Genomic DNA, 9,804 nt, shown 5'->3' with positions numbered 1-9,804 from the left:
CCCGCCCTCTCCTCCCCAAACACCACGTCGACAAAACCATGGGAAGCACTTCCGGTTCGGAGGCGCGCGACCTGCGTAGCTACTTCCGGGTTCCCAATTCGTTCGCTCCTTTCGCCACGCCGCACAGACACCGGCTGCCGCCGTCTACTACATCCGGGCCCCTCGCAGTGAGTTTCCCCGCTTTGCGCCCGCTGCCCCCCCCCCCCGTGGCGCAGTCTAGCTCGCGGGCCCCTGGTCACGGTGCCGGGCTGGGCGCTAGGCCTGGTCGGTGCGGCTTCCGCTGCTCCCCCTCCTCCCCCAGCCCAGCGAGAGCCGCTCCCGGACCTGCTCCGACTCATTCTCCCCTTTGCCCCTTAGCTGCTGCTGCCGCCGCCGCCGCCGGGTGCTGAGACCCCCTCCCCGCTCCACCGGGGAGATGCTGCTGCGGGGCTTGCTGGGCCCTGGTGCCGCGGCCTGGTCCGCGATCTCGGGGTTGCGAGGGCTGGTGCTGCTGCTGTGCCTGGCGGGCGCCGTGCGGGCCTCCGAGATCACGTTCGAGCTGCCCGACAACGCCAAGCAGTGCTTCTACGAGGAGATCGCGCAGGGCACCAAGTGCACCCTGGAGTTCCAGGTAATCACCCGCCCAGGCCGCGCCCCAGCAGCGCCAAGCGGTGCTTCGATGGGGGATCGTGCAGGGCACCCTAGAGTGCCAGATACACAGCTCCCTCACATCCATCGTCAAGACAGCTAGCTTGGGTCAAGCCCACGTCTTGTCTCTAGGCCTGAGGCACCGTTACCCACACCTCACTAAGCCAGAGGTACCCCCAGCTTAATAGTGTTTCTCTCAGCAGATTGCACAGGGAATCAGGTGCCCCCTGGAGTTTGGGGTATTTGTTTTGCTCCCTCTAGCCAGTTAGAAACGCTTAAAACAGCCACCCAATACACTGTAACCCAGGCAGCATTGCTTCATATTTCTAGCTCAGCAATAAGTAATGCTCTGATAAAGTGATCTTGTAGGGCACCAAGTGCACCTTGCTGTTCCAGATAACACGGTCCTTAAATCAGCTTAATATATACCTGTTTGCCAACACTACCTTGCCCACACAACCAGCCAGCTAGTATCCCATTTCCCTGTAAAGGCAGCTGTTCTACTGAGTTAACCCTCACCACACACCTGTTGGGCTCGTCCTCACTTTCCCTGCCTTCCCTTTCACTTTGTGCAGCTGATTGATATTTCTAACTCGTGAAATAAACAAGGCTGTCCCTGAATTTCATTGTGATTCTGAGTTCAAACCCTAAATCCTACTTCAATATTAGGTTTAAGTATTAACCAGTTGTGATTCTGGAATATTATTGCCCAATAACATGTATGCAAAGCTGTGCAATTGTTATGTGGGAGGCAAAGATGTAAAAGTGCTATGTTCTTGATCTACAGTAAAAGCATAAGTTAGTTGTAAGCTTCTTGGAAAACTTCCCAAAATGGATCCATTGTATGTATTTATGCATACATCACCTGTGTGTATCTGTGAAACTCGCATCAGCCTTGTAAAATGGGCACTTTGCCAAAATGATGTTGCTATAACAAGATATTCCTTGAGCTTCTTAGGGATTGTACTACTTGGAGCCGCCTTCATTTAATTGTTGAGACTGTTTGCCAGCTTAATAAAAGTGAATCACTTTTAACTGTACAACATTGCACTTGTGAAAGGCATTTAACTTTCTTGTTTTATCTTGTGTTTTGAGACTTGTTGGGGAAGGTAAATTGTGGAATTAGATTGCTACACTTAATATACTTGACATTGGAAGAATTGCATCTTTATTGGTAATGTGTATTTCACCATACACGTACAACCTGACAAAATACTTCTGTTGATAATAGAAATTTACAGATAGGCAAAGTAAGAAAAATGCTGCTTGAGAACTTGAGTCCTACCTCAATGTGTATAAAAACATGTAATAAGTGCTGCATAAAGCACATATTTACAGCTCTGATAAAACAGCCAGCTCTGATGTTCGCAAAGTTGAAGCTAAACAAAATTATGTAGCATTCATAAAGCTGTAACTGTTTTTTTATCTCATGGTCTACTGTCATCCACATAATGTTCCAAAACTGTGAAAGTTTAAATCAGTAAAAATAGAAAAAACTGCTTAAAAATAAATATTGATATTATCCATCAAAATTATATATAAAAAGGTGAATTCTGCCAAGCCTAAATAGAATACATCATAAATAATTATGAATTAATGCAGTTGCTTTTCAGTGTTTAACATGTGCCCATGCTTTCTGGAGGAATTGTGCATCGGTGAATTCTGCCCCAAATGTCTTTCAGCTTGTTCTGCACCCATAGAAAAATCACTCTGGTGGTTTTCTATTTCTCTCAGTTTTGTCTTTCAAATCTAGCATTAAAACAAGTCCTAATCATTTGATACTTAGCCAAATTAGTTGTAGCTCTTTGGTAGTAATTGAATCTCCCACTTGTAGTTAAAGATTGTTGATCTAACGTGCAATTTCTGAGGCTGCTTGCATCTAAAGAAACTAAATGATTTCTTTGAATAGTGACACTGAAATATTTCAGTCATCTGTATTTTGTTGAGAAGAATTTTCCACAAAAACTGGGCTGCTTCTTTCCGCTATCTGAGCTATTTTAATTTGTATGAGTGGAAGTCTGTCCTAAAACATTTATCTTTAATTTGTTTAAATGTAATATCTTTGGGTTAAACCTTTCAAACTGATGCACCCATTTGTATCTGAATTGTGGAAGTTGGAGATAAGACCTGTTGGGGCTAATCTATCCTCTGCAGAATTGTTGTTTTCTAGTGCTTTGTTTAATCTGTTTTAAAATTTAAGTGTTGTTTCTATCTTCTCCAATCGTAGGCTTTTGAACAATCTGTTATAGACATTGCTAGTCAGATGAGCTTGTTGTCTATAGATGCACTCAAAATGTTCGTTTCAAAAGGGGGTAAAATGCTTGCTCACATTTAAATTTGTACCTCATTGTTTATCCAGATATAAATCAGTGGTTTCTAAATTCGCCAAAGGCTTTCTTTTACATTGCTTATAGGTTTGTCAATGTGATTTCAGGTGCTGTGAAAATATTTTGTTTTATATATTTTGACTTTGAGTTTCACTCAATCACATGAGGGTTTGGGACAGTTCTAAGCTTTGACTAACTTAATTCAGTGTTGGGAGAAGACACAAGCTCTGCTCGAGGGAGGCAACAGTATTCCTAAGTCTGCATTAAAATCCCCTAAATGCAACTGCAACAAAAAAATTTCTATAAAGTTGTGCTGAAATCAAACCTATCTGACTTGTTTCCACTGAAATTTAGAAACTAGGTTTACTATGAAGACTCTGTCTAAAACCTATAAAGAATTCTTAAATGCATAGTGTCTGTATCATAAGGATACAGCTTTTTTTTATTTAAACCTAGTACAGTGGAGTCGCATCTTACGCGGGGGTTAGGTTCTAAAGTCAGCGCATAAGGCGAAAATTGTGTATAGTCAAAATTACCCTTGAAAATCCCTTAAATCGCCCATAAAGTACAGTACTGTATACTCAGAGGTGAAAGTAAGTCAGTATGGAGCCCTGGGCCCTTTAAATCGCTACCCCGGGACTCTGGCAGCGGGGCTTGGGAGGTGATTTAAAGGGCCCAGGGCTCCAGCTGCTGCAGGAAGCCCCGGGCCCTTTAAATCGCCAGCCTGGGGAAGCCAGTCTGGCACGGTGTACTGGCTCTTGCCGGTAAGCCGTACAGGCTTACTTTCACCTCTGACAGTATCTTTAAACACTAGAATCACACTCAGCGCCGCGAGATGCTCACACTATGAGAGGCATGTAGGAACTGAGACAGATTGAGGGAACAGCAGATTCACGTCTCCCATCTCACGCTCACTCCGGGGCATATGCTCATTGACTGGAATGGTGGGCGGAATCGTTATTTTTTTTTTGCCGAACGCGTATAATTGAATTCGCGTAAGTTAAATGCACGTCTGATGCGACTCCACTGTATGCTTTTCTCTCATTTCCAAAACTATGCTGATAAAGATTTGGGGGGGAAAAAAAAGAAAAGGGTGGGGGGACATATCCAGTCCCCATTCTTATGCCACTCTGCAGCACAAAGCAGGAAGAAAGCTGGCTTAACATGTCTGTGTGCAACACCCTTCCAGTCACGTCGGAAGCAGGTGTAGGCTGGGACATTGTTGCATTCTGGCAATTCCAACCTGCTGGAACAGCTCCAGCCTGTTTAATGCTGTATTGGTTTTTCTGGACTTGAAAAGTGGGCCTAAAATACAGTAAATCTTACTGTTCTAACACAGTATTACTTTAATTTTATTGTCTCCTTGTCAGGTTCTTGTACTGTAGCTATCACTGAAGTATCTGAGAAACTTAAGTAAAATAACTTAATTGAAATGAAACTTTCTCTCATGTATTTATATAAATTAATGTTTGAAAAAACTTATCAATCTTCTACAACTGAGTGGATGTACAGTATTTTATTCTGAGTTATTCTTGTTTTGTTAGTGTGTAAAATCCAAGTTCATTCCTGTAGGCCAATATAAATTAATACTCTTGAATTGAACAACTTCACTGGTGAACTCCGGTTTATTACAGCTCTCTGTATCTTCTCTAGTCCTGGTTTAGTGAATTAGTTAAATTAAATAAAATACGTCAGATCGAATGACTTGTAGAGGTGCTTAGATAACTGTAATACTAAGAATAACTTTCTACTCTGTTAAAGTGCCAATAATCTTTCACACTCCACAGGTGATCACTGGAGGGCATTATGATGTTGATTGTCGGCTGGAAGATCCTGATGGCATTGTGTTGTACAAAGAGATGAAAAAACAGTATGATAGCTTTACCTTCACTGCATCTAGGAATGGAACATACAAATTCTGCTTCAGCAATGAATTTTCTACTTTCACGCACAAAACTGTGTACTTCGACTTCCAGGTTGGAGAAGATCCACCTCTGTTTCCTAGTGAGAACAGAGTCACTGCACTTACCCAGGTAAAGGGCTGATTTAAAGTGACTTGATGGAAAACAAAAGATGGAGCAGATAAGGCTTGGATTTTCAAAGGAGCCTAAGAGGGTTAGGTACCTACATTGCATTGAAAGTCAATAAGACTGGGCATCTAACTTCCTCAGACTTCTTTGAAAATCCCAACCTGAGTTAACTAGGGAGCTCTATTAAATCAAAGACTTAATGTTGTTAACAATGAAATTTTGTCTGCTTAAAGTTTGGATGTAAAACTGAGCTTCTGCAAACTGGAGTAGCAGTCATTAATCATAGAAGTAGAACTAAGATTTAGGGATTTACCTCCCAGTTAGCAAAGAGCAAAGTCATTCACAACAGGACATTGTTTAAGGAAATGATTAGGATGAGACGATGTTGGAGGAATACTACGTTGCAGGGTCAGGAAGGAATTCAACAGCAGACATAGTTTCTAGACATTGTTCTGGAAGGAAGTGGCAGGTAGGCAAGAGGTGGCAAGGAAGCCTCTTCCACTATTTTTGTGCCTCTTTTTTATAGGCTGTGGGTCAAAGTAGAGTTTAATTGGACCTTAGTATTATATTGAATTTTGTTTTGGCAACAGTGGTATGTGAATCTGTCTGTAGCCACAAGAGGTCCCTGTCTCAGCATGATTTGTGGAGATGAATGGGATTGCTGGAAAGAAATGTAGTGTGGATGAATAAAATGCACTTGAAAGGTTACAGAGTAAATATATTTAAATTCACAATATTTTAGTAATGGCAACTCATCTTTTTATACCATCATGGTAAAATCTTGAGATTTTATACTAAAAGCTTATCTGCTTTTCCTCGATGATACTAACTGTTTAACTAAAAATAGCTACATATGATAAGACTAATAATTCTCTGAATTGTTTATATCACAGACAGGTATATTTTCTTAAGGAAGCTGCATTTCAGTGCTGTGACTTCACTCATGTCTGAAAGTTGAAGTGTTGGTGCTTTGAACTTTTCAAACAGTTTGTTTCTAAATTCTACCTTTCTGTAGAAACATCAAGTAGTAAAAAAAAATAAAAATAGGCATTTACATTTCATGCCTCTTTTTAAGGAAAGTAAAACTGAATAAGATAATTAGGAAATGCCCAATTGAATATTTAGATTAGAAATCTGTGCAGTAAGTCAAAATTATGAGAAGCAAAGAAAAAGCTAGCAAAACAAATTAACTAACTAGATGTGAAACATGTTTTATTTTCAATGTTATAGATGTTTAGGGTTTTTTTATTTATGTACAGTAGGGCAGGAACACTGCTTCCCCATAAAAAAGGCTTCAACTGTGTGAAGTTTTATTCTTAAACCTTAGGTCTTATTTCTGATTTTGTTTTTTACATGTCTTTCTGTGAGCCTCACTTCGTTTCTCCTAAACACAAACCCATTAAATGTGTTCAGTACATTACCCACAGACACCTTGTGTGCTGCCAACTGGCAGCAAACTCACTCCAAAACTGCTATTTAGGTGAGTGTGCTCACCATTTCAGTACTTTGGAACCAAGGATATAAACACCATCCCCTACTATCTTTCTACTGGCCTGAGTGGACCCAAAGATCTCTCTTCCAGTGCGTTTCACAATCTTTGCTGTTGTCAAATGAATGTAGGAACTTGACTCCTGAGTTCAATTTCAGGTTTTGTAGAGGAGTTTGCTCTAGTAATTAGAGCTGTCTGTCTCTCTGTCCCTCTTCTGCTCCTATCTACCCTGCCTCTTTCTGGTTCCTGTCCCCCACCCTCTCTCTATTTTTCCCTACTCTCTGGCTCCTGCAACTCCCTCTCCTCCTGACCCATCTAATGCTGCTATGGTCTCTTTCTCTCCTTATCCCTGTGTGTTCCAGTGTGGTTGCTTCCTCAGTGTTGCCTGGGCACCAGCAGTGGGAGTATTGAGAACACTCGGTTCTTGTCCTGCACCATAGTGTCCCTTTGATGCCAGAAGGAGCAACTACAGGGGAAGTCCTATTCAGTGCAGGCAGACTTTTCAGAGAATTTAGGGAACTGAGCATGTATGAATTGCGACTTTTCTAAGTGCATGGCCAACTTGGACAAATTTTCACAGGAATGGCAAAAGGCATATCTCTGATACCCAGGTGGCCCCTGTCAAATATTAAGTCCCTGCTTCAAAGGCTCGAGGGTTTCTCAACAAATCACTGACATATTTTTTTTTAAATATGGGCAAAACAATGTATGTTTCCCTAATCTTGTTCTCTGAAATGGCTGACCCATTTTAGCTGAAACAAAACAAAAAGAACAAAACAAAAAACCTGAGGCAGACACTTGGCATAGAACATTTCAGCCTGAACAGTTAGTTTGGCCAAGTTCTAAGTAGCTGAAAATGGGGCCATATAATGGGAAATGTGAGGCAACTTTAATGATATATTTATGTGGCTGAGGGGGAAAATATTTAGTATATTGGTTAATGTGGGTTAGATGTGACAGAGCTTTAAAGCATATTAGTTGAGAGAATAAACATACTTGCATCTAAAATTACAGAAGTCCTGGCTATATATGCTCAGATACAGCATAAAAATAGAATTCTTCCAATGCTTTTCTAATTCAGAAATATTTTTTTTGTCTAGATGGAGTCTGCTTGTGTTTCAATTCATGAAGCTTTGAAGTCTGTTATCGATTATCAGACTCACTTCCGCTTGAGAGAAGCACAAGGTCGCAGCAGAGCAGAAGATCTAAACACCAGAGTAGCCTATTGGTCAATAGGGGAAGCCATCATTCTTCTAGTAGTTAGTATTGGGCAGGTATTTCTCCTGAAAAGCTTCTTCTCCGATAAAAGAACCACCACAACCCGTGTTGGATCATAACCAGTAGTGAAATGATGCTTCAGATCCACTGTACACTGTTCATCTGTAAACTTACTGTTCTCCAATTAATTGTAGATACAAAAGAACTAAAGATGGGCAACAGTTTTAATACCGTTTTACCCCTTCCCATTCATTAAAAATTACAAAAAGTAGTCAAAGTGAAAGGGACACCTTTTTATTTGAAATATTTGGAAAAGTTGAGAACTTACTATTTGATGTTTGTGTTAAGCATCCAGCAGTGATCTGTTTTTCCTTTATTTGTATTCACTGATTAATCTGTGGTATGCTTTGAAAAAAACCCAAATAGTTGATATGGAAGACAGTACATGTGAAAAATTGATGATATTTTAGCTTTTCAGGCTGAAGGTGTTGGATTAAAACCAAAAGCAAATGTGATGAACTGTAGTCACAAAGCATTGAACTGCATTGTTTTGATTTGCTCTGAAAAATCCAATCTTTCTTTGCTGTAAAACTTGCAAGTTAACACTACATCATGGCACAAATACTGTTCTTCTATAGAATGGTAAGTCTCCACCTTTCACACTTGTTAAGTTTTATTTTTAAACAAGTTTGTTTAAAAAAAAAAGACAGACATTCTTCCTATATTAAAATATAATGCATTTCCTGTTTTACAATATTTTTTTTTATTGAACAAATTGTAAACTGAGACTACTCAGGAAACCAATTTTCTATACTCTATTAAAATCAAAATTTCCAAGGCTTTTTTTTTTTTATAAAATGCAATAAGATAGGGAGAATCCTGTAACTTTGTCACTGAAGTTGTGTAGTCTCTGTAGTCATGTATGCTGCTGTGGCTCTTCAAAATTAGGCAACAGAGGTAAACTGGCTTGTTAGGTAGCACAGCACTGACACTGGACATGGTTGTATGACATCTGTGTGAGGCACATACAAAGCTTTCTAGTAAATCATTATCCAGTCCAATTTGTTATTTATACTGCATTGTATCTCCATGGTTGTGATGCATTGATACATTGTTGCCTTGTGCATCTAATTGCCACTTCTGGTTTGCTAGTGGTCATGCAATGTTTCAAAAGTTTCAGGGTATCTTTTTTGGTAGGTTTGCAGTCTACATTGTTATCATTGCTTGTGTTTGTAATAGATGCTGTATTGTGTACTCTGAAAAGTCTTGTTTTATTAGAATGTGGAAGTTGGCAAACGTACATAAATTGTTTGAACGAAGGTATTCAAAATAAGGTTAAAAGCTAGTACAGACTAGTCGGGAAGGACTAAGGTAATCTTACCAATTCTCAAGTGCACAGGAGAAACAACAGCTAATCTAAAAACACAAGAAAATGTAGGGTTTTTCACTGATTTTCCTCTTAATTCAAAAGAGGTTGTTAACTTAAACTGTTAAGCTAGCGCGCAGTAAAAGGAGTGTAATTCTGATTTGTTGCCAGTGTTGATCAGATATTTCCAACTCTGGAGAAACTAAAGTTTGTTTTTATATATATATTTATTTATATATATAAATAAAAATGTCATACTTGGGCACATGGCAAAAAACTCAGGGCCATCAACTTAAAACAATTTAAAATGCAGTGGTTGTAATAAAAGGAGGTTCTAGATTTATTCTTACTGTGATTAAATCAATTACCTGTAGTCTGGGACATCCAAGAAAAATTTGAGCGAATTCTTATTTTAGGGGTCACTGAGGTTGGTAGGTGAAAAACAGGATCTTAGTTTAAGGAATCTAGTTGATATTCTCAGACCTTGTACTGAATTTTTTTAAAGCACCTACAACTTCCTTTATTTGGAGAGGTAAAAACAATGCCAGTGCCTGGTTACAACTTTGCAAAAATAAACTAGTGCACAGACTCGTTTCCTGAATGCCACAAGCCTGTGCCTGCATGTGATACTCTTCCCTGATTGTGCTTGGCTGCTTTATTCTTGTGTGGCAACAAGCTGATCTTCTGCAGGATTCTTACAAACTTAATTACATGCAGTAATAAAGCAAATGGGTTCAGTTAGGGCAA

General features: G+C 39.9%; 1 protein-coding gene across 1 annotated transcript; it reads left to right on the top strand.

Moving 5' to 3' along the window:
• Positions 1-43: 43 nt before the first annotated feature.
• TMED7 (transmembrane p24 trafficking protein 7) lies at positions 44-9,287 on the top strand. Its single transcript, XM_024208768.3, has 4 exons — positions 44-167; positions 358-610; positions 4,742-4,987; positions 7,574-9,287. The coding sequence occupies exons 2-4, from the start codon at positions 416-418 to the stop codon at positions 7,808-7,810; spliced, it is 678 nt and encodes a 225-aa protein (XP_024064536.1). The 5' UTR covers positions 44-167; positions 358-415; the 3' UTR covers positions 7,811-9,287.
• The last annotated feature ends 517 nt before the right edge of the window (positions 9,288-9,804 follow it).

This window comes from Terrapene carolina, unplaced genomic scaffold, assembly GCF_002925995.2.
Source record: "Terrapene carolina triunguis isolate 2854851 unplaced genomic scaffold, T_m_triunguis-2.0 Scaffold69, whole genome shotgun sequence".
Lineage (NCBI taxonomy): Eukaryota > Metazoa > Chordata > Testudines > Emydidae > Terrapene > Terrapene triunguis.
Note: the sequence above shows the minus strand (reverse complement) of the source record. Positions and strands in the feature narration are given on the sequence as shown.